A 21,818-nucleotide genomic window follows, 5' to 3' on the forward strand; every position below is an offset into this window, starting at 1 on the left:
GAGGTGTGTTGAAGAAGGACGATGATAATTTTTTCAATATATATTATACATTCATTAATTTAATTTAAAATAAATATTAATAAATTTTTGTGTGTAAAAATTAATTTTTCATATGATATTTATTATGTAAATAAAAATAATTAATTAAATTTTTTTTTTAAGTAACGTGAGTTGGAAGAAAAATTATTAGCTTAGATTTCTTTTTATATTAACTTTAGCTTAAATTTATTGGTTCGGATTTTTTTTTTCAGTTGTTACTGTGATATGGAAAGAGAGAATGTACATTCAAAAAGTCTAAAAATGAAAAAAATCATACCAGGTCCAATATTATTTTTAATAATTAATTAACATAAATATAATTAGCCTACTTAATTAATACATCATTCACATGCTCCATAAGACAAAGTGTACTACATTTTATCTGCAACGTAACAAATCTTGTCTCTTCAACTACTCTCTTTCTAAATACTTGTTACATTACCCTTTTATAACACAAACATACAAGTGTAGAAGAATCTTTCTTTCTAAACCATAGAATTCACCTAAAATTTATTTATTTATAAAAAAATTAATTTATTTAGAATGAAAGTGTAAAATTATGAAAAAATATAAGTAATGTGATTAAGTAATGAAAATAAAATTACATTATTTAGAATGAAAGTGTAAAATTATAAAAAAAATTAATTTATTTAAAATAAAAGTGTAAAATTATAAAAAAAATATAAGTAAAGTGATTAAGTAATGAAAGTAAAATTACATTATTTAGAATGAAAGTATAAAATTTATTTATTTATAAAAAAATTATATTACTTTAAGCGTAAAATTAAAAAAAATTAATTTATTTAGAATGAAAATATAAAATTATAAAAAAGATAAGTAATAATGTGATTAAGTAATGAAAGTAAAATTACATGATTCAGAATGAAAGTATAAAAGTTATTTATTTATAAAAAAATTAGGGCAAAAAACACAATTAAGCCAAGGGAGGAAGCAAATTACATGAATCAGCTAAACTGAAAATCGCTTCACGAATCAGCCAAAGCACATTACTATGTAATTCGAACTAGCTGGATTCGAACTACATTAACACATAATTCGAACCAGCCAAACTCGAATTATGAAGGAACACGTGATTTACCTAATTCGAATCTACATGGTTCGAACTACCAAGGAGCATAATTCGAACTAGCTTGGTTCGAATTACACATTGAACGCTTCCCCAAGTAATTCGAACCTAGTTGGTTCGAATTACTCAAAATTTCCCTCAAATAGTAATTCAAACGGGGTTGGTTCGAATTACATAGATTTCGGCTATATAAGGAGTTCGAATCAGCCTCATTCGAATCACTTTTCCATTCTCATACCCCACCAAATCCCAGAGAAAACGACCAGATTCGAGCCGACAAAGACTCAAACAGAATACTCAGCCGATGGGGGACGATCCGGAAAGGCTATATCGGTTGGACGGAGTTGCTCATATAGCCGGGGTCATCAACGACGAGGTTAGTAGATAGAAAACTTTGTGCTAGCGGTTTATCTGAGTTAGTGATGCCAGGGCATTTTGGCCAGTTTCACTGACCTTTTCTTTACTGTTTTTAGGGTAGTTTCATGCATTTCCTTAGAAAATAAGCTAGTTTTGGGTAGATATTCACTTACATCTTGATTCAAGCATACATTGTGCACTTTACATGATTTCATGAGGATTTTGCATGAATTTAATGACAAATTGGATGTTGCATTTTCCATGACTTGGATTAGAACTTTGATGCACTTTATTGCTTGATTTCAGGACAAAGGAAGCAAGGAAGAACCACGTTAATCTCACTAACGTGGAATGGAGGCTAGCTTGCAAAGTTAATGAGAAAAGTAATTGCCAATAACGTCCTCGAAGCCATCATAGCCCACGTTAAGAGTCACGTTAACTAAGTTAACGTGAACTCCAACGTGGAGGAAAGAAAATAGAGCCAACGTTAGTGACACTTACCTTTGTCACTAACGTTGGGCCAAGCTCATAAGTGGCCACGTTAGTTGCCACGTTAACTTAGTTAACGTGGCCTCTAACGTTAAGAAGTAAAGGGGAAGCCAACGTTAGTGACATTCAACTTTGTCACTAACGTTGGCCATGTCACAATAAGCCACGTTAACTCCCACGTTAACCTAGTTAACGTGGAAGCTAACGTGAAGAAAGTGGGTGATAGACAATGTTAGTGACACCAAACATTGTCACTAACGTTGGGATTAACCCACGCAAGCCCCAATAAGCCACGTTAACTCCCACGTTAACCTAGTTAACGTGGAAGCTAACGTGAAGAAGGAAGGTGATCGCCAACGTTAGTGACACCTAACATTGTCCCTAACGTTGGAAGGAGCCCACACAAGCCACAATGAGCCACGTTAACTCCCACGTTAACTTAGTTAACGTGGAAGCTAATGTGAGGAGGAGAGATGATGAGCCAACGTTAGTGACATTCACCTTTGTCACTAACGTTATAGATGGCTAGCACAGCCACGTTAACCTAGTTAACGTGGACTCTAACGTGGGAGCTAGGGGCACATTGGAACGTTAGTGACAAAGGTAAGTGTCACTAACGTTCTCGAAGGTTGGCAAGCCTACGTTAAAAGAGCCACGTTAACTAAGTTAACATGGACTCTAACGTAGGGAAGGGGGAGACTTCTCAACGTTATTGGGAAAGGTAAGTCCCAATAACGTGTGCGAAGGACAAAGAGGCAATGTTGGTGGCAACGTTTGTGCCACTAACGTTGAAGTTAACGTGGCTCTTACTTGGGTGAGGAACGTTAGTGAAAAAGGTGATTGTCACTAACGTTCTCGAACCCATATTTTCACTGAACGTTAACACCACTAACGTCCTGAGCTAAAGTCTCTGCCCACTTCACACTTTCTCTCTGCAAGTAAAGCCAAGCCCAATGAAGAAGATAACTGCTTCAAAACTCAAGATCCAAAGGCCCATACCCAAGACTTGAAGAGCCAAACTAGAAGATCAGAAGAGTAGTATATATAGGAGTAGCTTTGAATTAGAATGAGAGTTGGAAATTATAGGGAGCCTCTTGGCATAGAACTACTCTCTGTATTTTACTTTCTCTGCACTTCTAATTTCATCATGTATTCTCCATCTTTGTTTTCAATTTTCAGAGCTATGAACAACTAAACCCCTTTCATTGGGTTAGGGAGCTCTGTTGTAATTTGATGGATCAATACTAGTTTTCATTATTCTTCTTCTATCTTTTCTCTTCGATTTTACTTGAAAGCTTTCGATCTTCATCCAATTGGGTAGTTATCTTGGAAAAGAAGCTATTCAAACTTGGATCTCTTCTGAACCTTGAAAGAGGAATGAAGAGATCATGCTAGAAATGCTTTCTCATGCTGGACCAAATTGGGTTTGGATGGATATGTGACTATAATCCTCTCAACACTTGATTTGGGAAATGCATGTGGTATAATCAGTGACCATACTTCATCTCTTCTCATGAGCAATTGACCAAGGAATTGGCTATTGATCAAGATTTGAGAGATTGAATTACAAGGAATTGTAATTCGATCACTTAAGATTGCCAAGGAGATCAATGAGTGCATTGATTGAGGAAGAGATGAAAATGAAATTGATCCGGAGAATGCAACATCTCCTGAGCCCAATGAACTCCCCATTTCTGATCTTACCCATTCTCTTTAATTTCTGTCATTTACTTTTATGAGCAATTACCCCATTCCCATTTAAGATTCTGCAATTTACTTTCCGTCATCTACATTCAGCTCTTTATTTCTAGCATTTACTTTTCTGTTATTTACTTTCCCGCCATTTAATTTTCTGCAATTCTCAACTCAAATTCTGATTCGCTCAACTAGAACATTCCTCTAATTAAAGTTTCTTGATCAATCAATCCCTGTGGGATTCAACCTCACTCTATTGTGAGTTTTTACTTGACGACAAATTCGGTACACTTGCCGAAGGAAATTTGTTATGAGACAAGTTTTCCGTGCATCAGTTAGTGGTTTTGCATGCGGTTTTAGTGGCGGTTTATGTTAGCGGTTTATCCTAGTGGAATTGCAAGTGGTTTATTTTAGAGGTTTTGCATGCGGTTTAGTTGGTGGTTTATGTTAGTGGTTTTTATTAGTGGTTTTTGTTAGTGGTTTTGTATGCGGTTTTGTTGATGGTTTATGTTGGCGGTTTATTTTGGTGGTATTGGAAGTGGTTTATTATGTGATTTTGTGTGCGGTTTATGATAGTGGTTTTGCATGTGGTTTTCGTAAGTGGATTTGTATGCGGTTTATGTTAGCGGTTTAAGCATGTGATTTTGTTGGCGGTTTAGGTTAGGAGTTTTTAGTAGTGGTTTTTGTTAGTACTTTTGTATGCGATTTTGTTGTTGATTTATTTTGGCGATTTATTTTGGTGGTATTGTAAGTGGTTTACTATGTGGTTTTGTAACCAGGCTCGCTCGCTCCAATATCATCGCCACTGTCATCAGCAATCATGTCCGACTCGACATCATCGTCCTCTGGATCATCCAACACTCCATCTCGAACCCCAGGCGGTGCAGCACACTGTAAAGAGGTCGGCAGAAATTCTCTTGTTCCGACCTCGTCGCCCACACTGCCGTTGAGATCAACAGCAAACGAAGGGGAGGCGACAGGCTGGACGGGTGGCTGGTACGCAGGGACGGAGGAAGAAGTAACGGCAGGTCTGGAGCTAGAACCGGCTACCGTGGCTAAAGTGGTGGTATTCCGGTTCGAACCCCCCGAGCTGGATACCACATCAACCAACTTTGCCAGCAGTTCTGGTGTCCTCACTTCTGGAAACTACCGGCGATAATGAAACATGACCTGCAAGTCTTCATCACTCCCAATCGTGAAACAATCATACTTCACGGTTTCCTGGAGCACCGTGATTGGAATGCGATAGAAAAACTTCTTAACCCGTTTCACACCTTCCAGACCAAGTTTCAGCAGTACAGAGCTAACAAGGTCATCATAGCTCGTTGTAGGCCTCACGATAACACAGAGAGGATCCTTATCAGTGAACTTCACACCGGAACGAGTTTTCCTCTTAATCGATCCTCTGTGGTGAATCATCACTATGAAACTCTCCTCACTAGCCATCTTACCCCCTCTAATGAGAGTAACTCACGTTTACACCATATATATACAGGTCTGGTCCTCACTAATTCGAACTAACTCGGTTCGAATTACATTGCATTGCGTGCATGAGGGTAATTCGAGTCTGCTTGGTTCGAATTACTTGAGGAAGCTTGCACCTAAGTAATTCGAACTCACCTAGTTCGAATTATGTATCATTTGTATCGAACTCACCTAGTTCAAATTAGTGTGAATTTCGTTCTTGTACAATTCGAGTTGAGTAGGTTCGAATTATGTAGAACTGTAATTCGAACTAGGTTGGCTCGAATTACATAGAGATGTCGTTTGGTTGATTGATGAAGCAATTTTCAACTTGGCTGATTCACGTAAATTATGGCTTCCCTTAGCTTATTTATGTTTTTTGCCCAAAAAATTACATTATTTTAAGTGTAAAATTATAAAAAAATAATTTATTTAGAATGAAAGTGTAAAATTATAAAAAAAAATTTATAAGTAATGTGATTAAGTAACGAAAGTTTCAGAATGAAAGTGTAAAATTTATTTATTTATAAAAAATTACATTATTTTAAGAGTAAAATTATAAAAAAATAGATTTATTTAGAATGAAAGTAACGTGATTAACTGTAATTTACTTATATATGATTAAAAAATAATTGAATATTATGTATAGTAAAAAATTGATATTATTGAAGGATAAAATTAAAATTTATTTCTATGTATCGTTTTTGTCCCCAACGTTTTCGTCCTATTTAAGTCCCTAACGTTTCAAAATCGTCTCAATTTTGTCCCACTGCCAATTCTGTTAACGGATCCGTAACGGCAGGATAACATTGAGTTAATTTTGAAACGATAGGGACTTAAATAGGACGATTGAAACGTTAAGGACAACTTTAGAACTTACCCCAAATGTTAGAAACAAAAACGATACTTGACTCTTCTAGAATTTAATCTTTAATATTTAGAGTTAGTCAAATATAATATTAATCAAAAATAAAAAAAATTTATTGGTCATATAACATTATTTATATTTAGCTGCTATATTGTCTTCTAACATAATAGTTGAGTCCATAATTATTTAAAAAAAAATAACAACTGTTACCTAGATTATTTCTTTATCAATAATAGGTTTACCATTGTAATTATTTTTTAGTGAGAGTACATAAAAAGTACATAGTATATAAGGTGTAATAACTCAACAAATATTTTCTAAGGGAATTTTTCATTCTCTCCAACAATGAGAAGAACTTATTTCTCTCCCTCTCTTAATCCCTTCTGGTTCATCAAACCATCAATATCACAGTTTAGGGCATGAGATTTTCTTCATGGTGCGGTGAGCGTAGAGAGCAATCAAGCTGTGAATCAAATTATTAAAAAAAAAAGTTGTGAATTGAGATCAATCAAATTTTGCCATTTTCTTTCTATCCCTAATTCTTCTTTCGACATTTTCTTTCCCCATTCTTACCTCTTCCTTCAAACTCATCCAATAGAGTTTGATGAGAGGCTATTTCGCAAGATTCTTTCTTGGTGAACATAGCTGTTCCGATCAACGAGTTGGAAGGAAGAAGATCTGAATCCCTATTACTCTATGATTCATTGATTTCTCAAAATGGCAAACATGGTAAACAGATCCTCCCATTGCAGAGGTCGTGGAGCTACATTGGCTTGCTCTCATTGCAACAAGCAAGGCCACACAGAAGATGTATGCTATGAGAAGCATGGGTACTCCTCCCATTTCTATCAATGGCAGCAACATAACACCACCATCAATCACGTGATCACTGAGGGGCATGATGATATACTCGGTGACAAACAATTCCAGCTCAATTGTCTCCAAGAGAACACTAGAATATCAAGATCTGGATTCACTCCAGAGTAAAGATTTGCCTTGTTAGAGTTGATCAAAGACAAAAGTGTGCAACAACAACCTCATAATGCAAATCAAATTTTGACTAATTCCATTCAAACTTTCACTCCAGGTAAAACCATTGCATTATATTTTAATGCGAGAATTATGAGCATTATCACTCCAAAATCTGCACTATGGGTTATTGATTCCGATGCAACATATTATGTGACTTTCTACTTAAAAGATTTTGCAAGTTTTCAAAATATTGATCCAATCAATGTGATATTGCCAAATGAGACCAAAACTGTTAGCACCATCATTGACACAATCACATTCTCTAAAAATTTTTTTCTCAAAAATATTTTATACATTCCTTCTTTTGATTTTAAACTGATATCTGTGTCAAAGTTAACCTCAAACTTACATTGTCAACTGTTAATCAATGATAAGTATTGTGAGATACAAGATAGATCCACATCAAAAATGATTGGCATTGCTGAGTGTATAGAAGGGTTATATACAATGAGTAGAGAACCAGAATTCTCTCACTTTCCCCCTCTTCCAACAAAGCAAGCTTCATTGGCGGCAACTACGACTACTACTCATCCCACCACACCTTCACACAGTGAGCACAACAACATTTGGCATCTTAGATTAGGACACATACCAAAAGACTTAGTTCATATGGATATCTGGGGTCCTATTTCTGTCCCTTCCAATGAAGGACATAGGTATTTTTTGACTGTGGTGGATGGCAAGAGCAAATTCACTTGGATTTTTTTTATGAAAACCAAATCTGAAGCATCACAATTGGTTATTAATTTTGTGAATTTTGTTAGAGTACAATTTGAAAAACAAGTTAAGTGTATAAGGACCGACAATGGGCTAGAGTTCACTGTAAAATCTTTTTTTGCATCAACTGAAATTTTACACCAAACTTCTTGTGTAGAAACACCAGAGCAAAACGGAATTGTAGAGAGAAAACACCAGCATATTTTAGGTGTTCCTAGAGCACTGCTATTTCAATCAGGAATTCCACATTGTTTTTGGCAATACGCAGTTGCTCACGCCATTCACCTAATTAATAGGCTGCCCAGCACTAACCTGGATAATGCTAGTCCTTATAAGCTTTTGTATGGTAACTTACCTGACCTTTCATATTTAAGAGTATTTGGTTCTCTTGCATATGCCTCCACATTAACAAATTCAAGAACAAAATTAGACCTAAGAGCCAGAAAAACAGCTTTTCTTTATTTTAAATTAGGAACAAAGGTTTTCGACTTATTAATTTAAAATCAAAGGAAATTTTCATATCCAGAAATGTAATTTTTTATGAAACTCATTTACCATTTTTACATTCCACTAGCACTGACATTTCTGTGGTACCCATTCGTACTCCACAATGCATTGATCTTTTTCAATATGATACAGTATCCACACATCATTTGCAATCACCCACACATACCACACTCATAAATTCAAATGAACATTTCTCAAGCTCAATGCACTCACCAATTTTCTCACACACCATTGCACCCATTACCACACCACACACTAACAATGCACCTGCATCACAACACTCTGACATCACACATGACTGCATTACTAGAAAGTCTGAAAGAGTCAAGAAACCGCCTGCTTATTTGAAGGACTATCATTGTATGACAACCCACACAGTTCACTCTAGCAACGTTGCCAACTCTAACTCTTTATATCCTATCTCACAACACTTGTCATATGATAAACTAACCCTAAAATATAAGTCACTTTCTCTAGCCATCACCTCAAATCAAGAACCTAGCACTTGTGAGAAAGTGGCTGCACATGAATGTTGGAGAAAGGCAATACAAGATGAATTGACAGCTCTAGATCAGAACAGAACTTGGTGTCTCACTGAACTCCCAAAAGACAAGAAGGCTGTGGGTTGCAAATGGGTTTTTCGGGTAAAATTCAATCTCGATGGCACCATAGAGAGGCACAAAGCGAGGCTAGTTGCAAAAGGATTCACTCAAGTGCAAGGAGTAGATTATGGTGATACTTTTAGTCCAGTTGTCAAAATGACTACCCTACGAGTAATGTTAGCATTAGCAGCGGCAAAGAAATGGCATTTGAAACAGCTAGACGTCAACACTGCCTTCCTTCATGGAGATTTGGACAAGGAAGTTTATATGAAGACACCACCCGGTTTGGCTGTGTTACAACCAGGTTTGGTTTGTAAATTGCAAAAATCTCTATATGGGCTTAAGCAAGCAAGCAGGCAATGGAACATTAAGCTCACTCAGACTCTTGTGGATGCTGGTTATAAGCAGTTTTTTGATGATCATTCACTCTTCATCAAGAAACAATCTGAAAGCTTCACTGCCATTCTAGTATATGTTGATGACTTGGTTTTAACCAGGAATGACATTAGTGAAATTAATTCCATCAAGCAAGATTTGGATGACAAATTCAAAATAAAGGATCTTGGTGATCTCAAATACTTCTTGGGAATGGAAGTAGCACGCTCTAACTCTGGAATTCACATTTATTAGCGGAAGTACACCATGGACCTTCTCAGAGATTTTGGTTATCTAGATTGCAAGCCTCTCTCTACTCCATTTGAGTATAGTCAGAAACTCTCAAAGGAATCAGGTACCATTTTAACAGACAACACTATTTACAGACAGCTCATCGGCCGACTCCTTTACCTCACAAATACTAGACCCGATATCTCTTATGCTGTGGGACGTTTGAGCCAATTTTTGGACTGTACAACCACTTCTCACCTACAGGCTGCTTTTCGTGTACTCCAATATTTAAAAGGCCGACCTGCAACTGGTCTCTTCTTCTCCTCTACTTCTAATCTACATCTAACGCATTAGCAGCGGCAAAGAAATGGCATTTGAAACAGCTAGACGTCAACACTGCCTTCCTTCATGGAGATTTGGACAAGGAAGTTTATATGAAGACACCACCCGGTTTGGCTGTGTTACAACCAGGTTTGGTTTGTAAATTGCAAAAATCTCTATATGGGCTTAAGCAAGCAAGCAGGCAATGGAACATTAAGCTCACTCAGACTCTTGTGGATGCTGGTTATAAGCAGTTTTTTGATGATCATTCACTCTTCATCAAGAAACAATCTGAAAGCTTCACTGCCATTCTAGTATATGTTGATGACTTGGTTTTAACCAGGAATGACATTAGTGAAATTAATTCCATCAAGCAAGATTTGGATGACAAATTCAAAATAAAGGATCTTGGTGATCTCAAATACTTCTTGGGAATGGAAGTAGCACGCTCTAACTCTGGAATTCACATTTATTAGCGGAAGTACACCATGGACCTTCTCAGAGATTTTGGTTATCTAGATTGCAAGCCTCTCTCTACTCCATTTGAGTATAGTCAGAAACTCTCAAAGGAATCAGGTACCATTTTAACAGACAACACTATTTACAGACAGCTCATCGGCCGACTCCTTTACCTCACAAATACTAGACCCGATATCTCTTATGCTGTGGGACGTTTGAGCCAATTTTTGGACTGTGCAACCACTTCTCACCTACAGGCTGCTTTTCGTGTACTCCAATATTTAAAAGGCCGACCTGCAACTGGTCTCTTCTTCTCCTCTACTTCTAATCTGCATCTAACTGGATTTGCATCTAACTGGATTTGCCGACGCTGACTGGGCTACCTGTGCCGATACTCGTCGCTCCGTTTCTGGTTATTGCTTCATGCTTGGGAACTCGCTCATTAGCTGGAAGAGTAAGAAGCAAACCACAGTTGCCAAGTCCTTTGCAGAAGCTGAATATAGGTCTCTTGCTGTTGCCACTTGTGAAGCTAGTTGGTTATCTTTCTTAATGGATTTCATTGGCTTGCCGCTTCAAAAGTCTATCACTCTATTCTGTGATAACCAGTCAGCCATTCATATTGCCAATAATCCCATCTTTCATGAAAGAACTAAACACATTGAAGTGGACTGCCACATTGTTCATGAAAAGTATTTGTCTGGTCTCATTCATCTTATGCCAGTTCGTTCCAAGGATCAACTTGCTGATTTTCTTACCAAAGTTCTGCCACCGGCTCCTTTTCTTGCTAATGTTTTCAAGCTAGGATTGTTAGATTTACACAATTCTAGCTTGCGGGAGAGTGTTACCTAGATTATTTCTTTATCAATAATAGGTTTACCATTGTAACTATTTTTTAGTGAGGGTACATAAAAAGTAGATAGTATATAAGGTGTAATAACTCAACAAATATTTTCTAAGGGAATTTTTCATTCTCTCCAACAATGAGAAGAACTTATTTCTCTCCCCCTCTTAATCCCTTCTGGTTCATCAAACCATCAACATCACAGCTTGAACAGTTTAAGGCATAAGATTTTCTTCAACAACCTAAAGTGTAGATTAATAGACTTAACTTAAAACCTTTTTCATTAGGAAAATTGAAGTAAAAACTTACTACGAAAAAAATGTCTATAATCATGGTAAAAAATTGTAATCATAGCTAGTGAAAAGGATGACCATAAATTTATGGTCACGATTTTTGACGTATGATTACGATTTTTTTACTGTGGTCTATTCTACTGTAGCCATAAATTTATGGACACAGATTTTTATCTATGGTTATGATTTTTATGGTAATGGTTGCAGTGATCAAATTCTAACACTTTAAGCCACGTTTTTTACCATGATCATAGATTACAACCTTATTTATGGTCACAATTTTTAACGTGATCATTACTTATCTATGGTCACCCTTCTTTAAGACCGTGACTATAATCTTATTTACGGTCAAGATTTTTATAATGACTACAACTTATCTAATAAAAATTTAAATTTTGTTATTTTATGTAATATTTTTTTACTTTTATCATTAAAACTTCATAAAGTAAACGCATTCTAATTAATTAAAATTAATTACTTTCAACAAGACAATATAGTATATTTTCTAAGAATAATCGACTATGAATGTGATGCCATGCATGTGATGTATCCAAATTTTCCTGGAAGAATATCTTCTGCTCAGAAAGGAAAAGACTAATAGTAAATACATTTACGTTAGCATAGTGCCACTTGCCAAGGGCATTTAACGTGTCTTTCCCACTTTTGCATGTTGACGGTTGACCCCATATAAACACATTGATCTAACTTCTAATTTCACCGTTCAAAAAATCACTTTTAGAAATTATTTTTTTATTTTTAATAATAATAAAAATAATTATTAATATATATATGTAATTAGATATTAGTTTTTTTTATATTTTATTTTAAAAATTTTAATAATAATTATATAATTATCAATAAAAAAATTTAATAACAGTAAAAAATATATAATTATCATTAAAATATATGATAATAAAACAAATATATAATTGTCTTTAAAATATAAGTTAAATAAGATATATAATAATTATTATATTTTTGTTATTAAAAATAATTTTTATTTTAGTGCTTATAAAGCACTTATTAATTTTAAATTTTTATTATGCATTGGATATGTAAAATACAAATATATATTTACATAAATTATATAAATATTTTATTAACAATAAAATTTAAATGAATTATTTTTAATTATAAAATATTTAAATATTTTATATTATATTAATTAATAATATGCATGTCGTGATTGTATTTAGATATATTTAAATGTATTTAAACAAAAAATTTGTTTTTTTACTGAAGAGTAAATTCCAAATTAATCTTGACTAAATTTCAAATTATACATTATTTTTGTTTTTAATAAATTTTTATTGTTTAAAAAGTTATTCTTTTTAAACGGTTTTCTAATTTCATCGTTGTTAATCAAAATTTTAATATATATATTAGATAAATAAATTTTTGATAAATTTATTATGAGATTATTAAATTTTTTAAAAATATCATTATAAAATAAATTAATTCTTTTTAAAATTATGAAAAAATCATGATGAATATAAAAATGTCTAAATTAAAATTATTTGAGAATTAATTTAAATATTTATTCTTTAATTTACTAAGACATTGCTAAAATGAACGATAATTATATTGAACGAATATATATTGGCATATTTAAAATATATTTTTAAAATGGACACGATAATATTGAGTTGCCCTTTACCGATATTTTTTTTTTTACTAAAGATGGGAGACTCGAACTCGCAAATTTGGAGACTATGCCCTTTACCGACATTGTTTCCCTCACCATCATCCATTTTATTTTTTGGTGATAATTTATATAATAAGATAACATAATTACATTGCAAATAAATACACAAAAGTATTTTTCAAAAACAATATATAACTTGTTAATATCTTGGTGGAAAGCTAATAGCTATCACACAAGTTCCATCGCCATATAAAACCCTCTCAATTTCCTTCTTATCCTTTTATATCCTATGTCATTTTCACCTCCACCACCACCACCATCACTGGCCACTCCGTCATCAGCGCCGCCGGTGGATCTCCCAGTACGGCAGATCCCGGGGAGCTACGGATGGCCGTTGGTGGGTTCAATATCCGACAGGCTCGACTACTTCTGGTTCCAGAAGCCCGAGAGCTTCTTCAGGAAAAGAATTGAAAAGCACAAGAGCACAGTTTTCCGTACCAACGTTCCTCCCTCGTTCCCATTCTTCTTGAACGTTAACCCTAATGTCATCGCCGTCGTTGACGTTAAGTCATTCTCCCACCTCTTCGACATGGATCTCGTCGAGAAAAAGGATATTCTTCTCGGAGACTTTGCCCCCAGCCTCGCCTACACGGGAAACATGAGAGTCGGCGTTTACCAAGACCCTTCCGAACCTCAACATGGCATGGTAAAGGGCTTCAACTTATTCTTATTAATAATATCATTATATGAATCAACTTAGGTGTTACAAGAAAAAAAAAAGTGAAGACATCGTCTTCCTGTAAACTTAATAGTTAAAAACCGTTAGATAATAATTTAGTCATGTCAACTTATCTAACAGTTCTCGATTAGTAATTTCAATATGTGAGTTTTTGCCTTAAAAAATTGCATGATTCTTGTTAATATGTATGTTGAAGTTTTGTTTGTTCTACACTGATTCTTTTGTTAAAGTTTATTAACGGCTCCATATTTATTTAGAATTTGAAATTAAAGAGAAAATAATATAAAATATCGGTTTTGTTAATGTGATATGCAGCGAAATTTGGTTTTAGTTTTGTACCTAATTGTGGTGTACTGGTGTGGCGTGTGTTGAAGAAAAGCAAAGAAGTTTGTAATAAGATGGAAACAAAATCGATATATACATGTTAAGTAGTTTTCAAGTTGATTATGATGCTACAGGATTGTGATGAGACAAACGTGCTGTTTAGAAAGAATAATGTTAAGGATAGAATAATTTAAAATTGTTTTATTTAATTTTATATTTATAATTTTATGTATATATAATATATTTAAATTGTATATTTAATATATTTAATATTATGTATTTATTTTAAAAATAATTAATGAATATAAAATAAAATAATTTAAATTAATTTCAGTTGATTTTTATTATCTTTTAAATATTTTCGATATATAAATGTGTCAAGTAATCACGTATTCAACATAATGAGATTAGTTTTCATAGAGGAACATGTTGATAATAAATCTAAAAAATAAAACAGAGTAATGTGTGTATTGAATAATGAATGAATTCGGGATGTGTATTAAATATTCAACTTTGATTTATGAATTATGAGCGAGCATTGGCTTTAAATGTGATAAATCTGTATATGAATTCCAACGTTTATAAATTAAAAATAACCATATCAAGAATGTTAAAAGATTATTAAAATTTATTAATTTTAATTATTAATATTTAAAATATAAAATAAAATATATTATTAAATTATTATTTTTATTTTTTAAAAATAAAAAAATTTAAATTTATAATTTTTACGTGAATATGAAAAAATTGTACTATTTAAATTATAATTCATTGATATTAAAAAAATTAAATTAATAATTAAATGATAATAAAAAAAGATAAATTATGATAAGCTTAGCATTTTTCTAACCATATATATGGAGTTGTGGACCAGCTATGCATGCTAATGTGGGGGACCATCCTAATTATTAGACATTAGCGATTGGTGATTGGTCCCAGGATTCGGATTCTTCATGCCTCCTTAACCTAACGAACGTCGTGAAGTGACTAACTAACATGATGCTTACACGTGGTACTATTTATCTTTTGTTCCCATTAGGTGAAGAGTGAAGACTCATTTGCATGTATATTTATTGTAAAATTAATAATTAAAAATACTAGATGATTTAATATGTTTTTGATAAACATTTACTAACTTAAACATTCAGTCCTTTCAACAATTTAATTTGAATGATTGAATAATCCAACTAGAACAGGTGAAGAATTTCACAATGGACATCCTTAAACGGAGCTCAGGAATATGGGCATCTGAACTAGTATCAAACCTAGACAAAATGTGTGACAACCTCGAATCCACACTCTCCAATTCCTCTTCCGCAAGCTACCTTTTCCCTTTACAGCAGTTCCTCTTCACCTTCCTCACCAAGACCCTCTCCGGAGCCGACCCCTCCGTTGACGCCAAGATCGCCGACGGCGGCTACCTCATGTTTGACCGCTGGCTGGCCCTTCAGCTCCTGCCCACAGTCCCCATAGGCATTCTCCAGCCGTTAGAGGAGATCTTCCTCCACTCATACGCATACCCTTTCTTCCTTGTCAGTGGTGACTACAACAACCTCTACAACTTCATCAAACAACATGGTACACACCATTATTATTCCTATCTTTGCATGTCATTTTCATAATTAATTGATATTTTTTCATGCAAATCAAACAAAACCAGGGAAGGAGGTTGTAAACAGAGGCAAGCTCGAGTTTGGGTTGACCGAAGAAGAAGCCATTCACAACCTTCTCTTCGTGCTTGGATTCAACGCATTCGGAGGCTTCTCCGTATTCCTCCCAAGCCTGATTGACGCCATAGCCACCGACACCACAGGCTTACAACGCAAACTGGCAAAGGAAGCAAGGGAAAATGGCGGGTCAACCCTCACCCTCAACTCGGTCAAAGACATGCCACTCATCAACTCCGTCGTCTACGAGGTGCTCCGCCTCAACCCACCGGTTCCCCTCCAGTACGCCCGCGCAAGAAAGGATTTCACACTGAGTTCACACGACTCGGCCTTCCGAGTCACCAAGGGCGAGTTACTCTGCGGCTACCAGAAACTTGTTATGCGGGACCCACTTGTGTTTCAAGAACCGGAGAGTTTTAAGCCGGACCGGTTCGCTAACGGTGGGGCCCAATTGTTGGACTACTTATTTTGGTCCAATGGGCCTCAGAGTGGGTCCGCCACTTCGTCCAATAAGCAGTGCGCTGGAAAAGACATTGTGCCCCTTACTGCTGCTTTGATTGTAGCCCACTTGTTTCGTAGGTATGATTCTATTGAGGGGAATTCTAGTTCCATCACTGCCCTTCAGAGGGCCAAATGAATTCCCTTTCCATGTGTTTTCTTTGAGGTGGATGTGTTTAATCCAAGTTAAGTATACATGCATACATATTATTAGAATAGGGAAATTGTAATTATAAGTAAACTACAGCAGTCGGCATCATTTAAATTTTTTCAATAAAATGTTTTTATTATTTTGAGATATTTTAGAATATTACTAAAGTTATGTGATGAGCATGCAATTAATCACATTCAATCTTGTTAGTAAAAGGAAAATAAATTTATAATAGATATGTTTGCATTATCCTTTGGGTGGACCAATATATATCCTTGTCTACTCCCTCACGAGTTGTCATTACCTCAGCTTCATTTCTAGAACAGCACAGGAATTTACCTACTTTTAGCTGTTCGTCCAATTTCTTTTATTTAATAATTTATAATATATTTTTAGTCTATATTTTTAAATATAAATAATTAACTGTTACCTAAAAATAATGAATTCTACTTATTTTTTAGTATTTCTCTTTACAAAAAATACTCCAGTGCAATGCATAACTCAATATTAATTTCAAACAATATTTATAATAGTGTTTGGACTTAAAAAAACATATTTATATCTTTGTTCTTTGTAGTTATATTTCATTCTTTTTATAATCAATTTATAACTCATATTTATTAGAAAAGTCAATTTACATTTATAATGATGAAGACCATCGTTATTTCATTTTATTCATTCGTTGTTAAGATTGAATTATTATCGACAGATCAAAATATAAAATCGAAATCTTACATAAAATTAGAGAAACAAATAAAAATATAAAATATAAAATAATGGCAAGATTTAAATCCTAAAATTGTAGGATTTAATCGTAATTATTAGAAATAATTGACTTCTCTAAATTGTAATGTTTGAAAAATTTAACTGCTTTGGCTTCTACACAATTGAACAAACAGGAAAGCCAGCAGAGTTGACTTGCATATTGTGGAGAATGGAATCCCATATTTTCCTCTCCCAAACAAGCCTTTCAAGAATGGCAAGTAACATAGAACCACATAGGCACTGCAAAACACTTCACCAAAACCATAATGTGTGTTGCTCCCTCTTCTGATTGAGAAGTTGATAACCAAAGCAGTGAGTTGAACAAGCAAAATAGTTATCCCTGGTAGAAAGATGGGAGACTCATTGAAGGTGAACCTTCCAGAATTCCCATCGTCACTACAAGAAGGTTCCTCTTTCTTTGTTATTTCGAAGACTGTGTCTGATATTCTCAGTTGCTTGAGTATTATAGCCAAGAATCCAAAAAAGCAGGAATTCATGGTTGTTATTCTTGCCATCCTCTGGTTGTTCCACCATGTCCGAATTGACAACCCGCTTAACACTTGCTCTAACAATGTAGATACGTTGTAGATCAATACCAGTGTAGCTGGTATCCATAAACCTGCTCCCTACATAACCATAATTGTGCATGAAATTAAAACATTGTCCAAATTCACAAATGCTACATGAACCACTAATTTGTGTGTAACTCTTGTACAGCTACTATAAATAGGTATATGTAAGGATAAATTTTGAAATATACTAGAATTAAATTATCTTACAATACATTTATTTGTATCAGTTGCACAAGAATTATATACAAATTAATATCACATGTATAAAACATTATTATTGTTAATACCAATTGTATGTAGTAAGTTTTGTGGTGACCTGATTTGGCAAGAAGGTGGAATTGGTGATGATACAATAGGCAGGTAGAAGAGCATAGCAGATTTCAGGGACAGATCTTAAGGCCCAAGTAGTGATCCAAATATATGCCAAACATTCTCTCAATTGTAGCTTACCAAAAACGGTCCCAAAGATAGGACAGTGCTTGCTTAGGAAAATTTCAAGCAAGCCAGAGGACCATCTCTTATGTTGGGCCATCTGGCCTATACTATCTTGAGGTGAGCATCCCCTAAATGCTATTGGATCTGTTGTGCAAAATTCAGATTTCCAACCTTTTGTGTGAAATCTCAGCCCAGTCAACACATCCTCTGATGTTGACCCATATATCCACCCCACCTAAATATTCTCAAAACATACATAAAACAACAACAAATTAGCGTTTTACCACAAATACCCAAGAAAATATAGGGAAAAAAAGGGAATCTGCTTCTAAATTTACATTAAAAATCAATGTATCTAAATAATCCATTGTTCAAATTTAAAAGGGTAGCTTTGATTCTTTTAAATGTGATTTTACTTATTTCATATATTATATAACAATTTTGTACTGTCACACTATTTAATAAGCTCTAGATATCTCATCCTGTATGATCCCAATATTGTATTAAAATATTCCCCAATTCTATAATGAAAAATGAAAAATTATAGCTGCTACATTTTTTGATATTACACATTCTTTTATGGTATAAAAAAATAATTTTTTTTATATTTTTTCTCATATTTTACGATCATTTTTAATATATAAATGAAATATGTAAGGCAAGGTGTTATAAAAACTGGATGTAAATAGTAAAAAAAAAAAAAAATTTGATGTTATATAATTTTTCATATCCTATTGGCATACTCACCTGTTTACCCCAGGCGGTGTTGTATTCATATTCACAACTAGAAACCTTGTTCACTTCCTCATGATCAAGGTGTATGGAATTATCATTGGAAATGAATGTCTTTTGCTCCAAAGCACTAGCAGCTGATTTGACGAACCCCTTTGAATTGCCAAATGTTTTTGTTTTTTCCTTTTCTGATAATATTCCTGCCAAAGAGAGCAAGATATTATGAAATTGAGAATTAGTTATACCATATAGTAATATAATTTTGAATATAGCTAATTTTAATTATTAGTACCATTGATGAAAACATGATCCTTGTTCCCATTTTGAATGTCAAGATCGGGAGATTTGCCGTAAATAACTTTTCTCCTGTGGAAACAATTTGTTCCTGCATATATGATCCCTTGTAGTCCTGCAAATCCACTTCCTATATACTGCATTTTTTTTTATAACAAGTGAACATTAATTTCTTAATACACCTTATTATTGCTTCTCATCATAGTTCATAGATAAGAAATGACTACGAATAATAAATTTCTTGTGTGATATGATAAGAAACGACTCACCAAAGGCAAAGCCACTTGCTGATTTCCAAAAGCGTCATCCTTTACTGCATCATAGAATCGCTGTGGACATTGAACGAATGCAACTTCTTTTTCACCCTTTGAGTCCAACAAAATGCAGAGTGCGTGTAGAACAACCTCAGGATTGTTCACATACATGTCACAATCCACATTCAGCATAAACGGAGCATTTGTCAACAATCCAGAGACTCTAGTCTGTTCATAATTTTAAATCAACAGACTCAATAATAAGTTTTCATTCATGTCATATTGGAGTTCTAATTATGAAGAATGATTAATTTAATTACCAACACATTCATAGCACCAGCTTTGTAATGATGTGGATGTTCTGGTCTCTTCTCTCTGGATATGTAGATCAAGTGGGGCACCCCATTTGAGACCCCTTCTCTGTTCTCCCATATCACCTATTAACAAAGTATTATTAACTAATTTAAGAACCAGCTTTAAGAAAATACAAAATAAATAATACATCATAAAATTGGTTACATTTCTAGGCTATAAATGGATGTAACATTGTAACTGATTATAGGTTGACATAATTATACATACCCTTAAGAAAAGTAGTCTTTATTCTATAGGTAAGAAAATTTTATTAGATTCTATTAATTATATTGTAAGTCTTTTTAGGCTTGTGAGATCTAATATAGTGTATTCAAGTGGTAAAAAACTGGCAAATAAATGAGATCTCACTTTCCCACTTTATTTCTTTGTCCGATTCAGCATTATGCGCATATTTTGGGATTCATCACTTCAGTCTTGCAACTTGCAAATTTTTTAATTCATGGGTAGGTTGGAATTATCTAAAATAGCATGTGTGATTATTATTATTACATAAAAAAGAGGACATGGTGGCATATTCGGTCAACTATAAAGACAAGAAATTATTATTAATTGCAACCATTATGATTTGTATGTAGTGCTAAATGTTAGAAACCAATAAATTCAGTAAAACAATTAAGAAAGAATTGAAACTTTGTATACACATTTTCTATACCTTAACTATGGTGGCATGATTTCTCTGCTGAGTTTCTGAGAAGTCTGCAAATTCTTCAACAAGCTCACATGGAACAGATTTTTTATCTGCATTTTGAATCTTCTGGCAAAGTAGCTCATACTCCTCCTGCATAAAAAAATAGTATTATATCATAACTATTTCAAGAAAATACTACATACTATTCATTCAAATCAATATATATTATTACCTTCATTTTCAACCTTTGTTGTTTAAATCCAGGGATGTCACTGTTATAGGCTTTTGAATCACCTGAGAAGTATCTAAACGGTGCTCTAACTTGCACATTGAACTTCTTGCAGAAAGGAACCCAAAGCTTTGCAAACTTTGAAGCCTCCACAAGAGCATAGAAGGTATGAGGAGAGCAACCGTCATCGGAGACATAGCAAGAAAGCTTGTTGGAAGGGTAATCAAGCGCCAACAGTGAGAGAACAGTGTTGACCGTTATGATTGGTGGTTCAAGAACTGGATCTGCCGTTGTAACAAACAGGTCGACAGGTGGAAGATGAGGAACCCGAAGGAAGAGGCGGTTGAGGTAGGTTCTTGTGTGTGAAGGAGTCCATTTGGTGGAAATGGTGGTGAGGAAAGTGAAGGTGAACCATGACTCGCAGAGGAGAGCAAGGAAGGAAGGGAGAGTGAAGAGGTTGTAAAGAGAGAAGAGACGGTAAGAAAGAAGCATCAGAAGGAGGAGAAGAGTGATGGAATCCATGAATTTTGAGAACTTGTGCTTCTCCCATATTTTCTCATAGAGAGGGAGAAGTGTGATCTTCGTGGTCGCCATTAGCAAAACTGTAACTGTAAGTCTGTAACTGTTTCTGTTTGTGTGTGCAGAGTCACACTTTTCGGAAATCAACGTGCCTTTATTTATAATGCCGCCCCGCCCTTGTGACTCAATTTATTCTGCATTTTGTATCAATTTTGTATTTAGTTTTGCATATGTTAAATTATTATTAATAAAAAAATATAAATTTTGTCAATAAAATACATAATAAATATATTAAAAATTTAAACTTCATAATTTTTTTTAGTTATATTGAATGCATATAAGGCTTTATAGTGTTTTTTGTTGTCTGTATGAGGCTTTATAGTTAACAAAATACATTTCCTTTTGAAGTTAAATTGTAGATGTGAAACAAAGACACTGGGGGCCACGCTTAGTAGACGAGGAGAGTGAAAATACGATTATATATAATTTTCAGTATACTTTATTTATGAGAGAGCCACCAACTGATTCAACTAATTAAGTTTAACTACTAATGTAATCGGATGAATAAGTTTGGTTGAACAAGTAACTGTCTATTGAACAAGCAACTGTCTAAC

General features: G+C 34.2%; 2 protein-coding genes across 2 annotated transcripts; one reads left to right on the forward strand and one right to left on the reverse strand.

Moving 5' to 3' along the window:
* The first annotated feature begins 13,208 nt into the window (after positions 1 to 13,208).
* HPL1 (hydroperoxide lyase 1) lies at positions 13,209 to 16,550 on the forward strand. The gene is made up of 3 exons (XM_016315127.3): positions 13,209 to 13,728; positions 15,282 to 15,663; positions 15,746 to 16,550. The coding sequence occupies exons 1-3, from the start codon at positions 13,312 to 13,314 to the stop codon at positions 16,387 to 16,389; spliced, it is 1,443 nt and encodes a 480-aa protein (XP_016170613.1). The 5' UTR covers positions 13,209 to 13,311; the 3' UTR covers positions 16,390 to 16,550.
* A 625-nt stretch (positions 16,551 to 17,175) lies between these two features.
* On the reverse strand, positions 17,176 to 21,360 carry LOC107613226 (cellulose synthase-like protein B4). The gene is made up of 8 exons (XM_016315126.3): positions 20,689 to 21,360; positions 20,481 to 20,606; positions 19,774 to 19,890; positions 19,469 to 19,681; positions 19,198 to 19,336; positions 18,921 to 19,105; positions 18,055 to 18,408; positions 17,176 to 17,792 (listed from the first exon to the last, which is right to left on the reverse strand). The coding sequence occupies exons 1-8, from the start codon at positions 21,277 to 21,279 to the stop codon at positions 17,265 to 17,267; spliced, it is 2,253 nt and encodes a 750-aa protein (XP_016170612.1). The 5' UTR covers positions 21,280 to 21,360; the 3' UTR covers positions 17,176 to 17,264.
* Between the last annotated feature and the right edge of the window lie 458 nt (positions 21,361 to 21,818).

Source organism: Arachis ipaensis, chromosome B8 (assembly GCF_059453495.1).
Source record: "Arachis ipaensis isolate K30076 ecotype BB chromosome B8, ASM5945349v1, whole genome shotgun sequence".
NCBI lineage: Eukaryota > Viridiplantae > Streptophyta > Magnoliopsida > Fabales > Fabaceae > Arachis > Arachis ipaensis.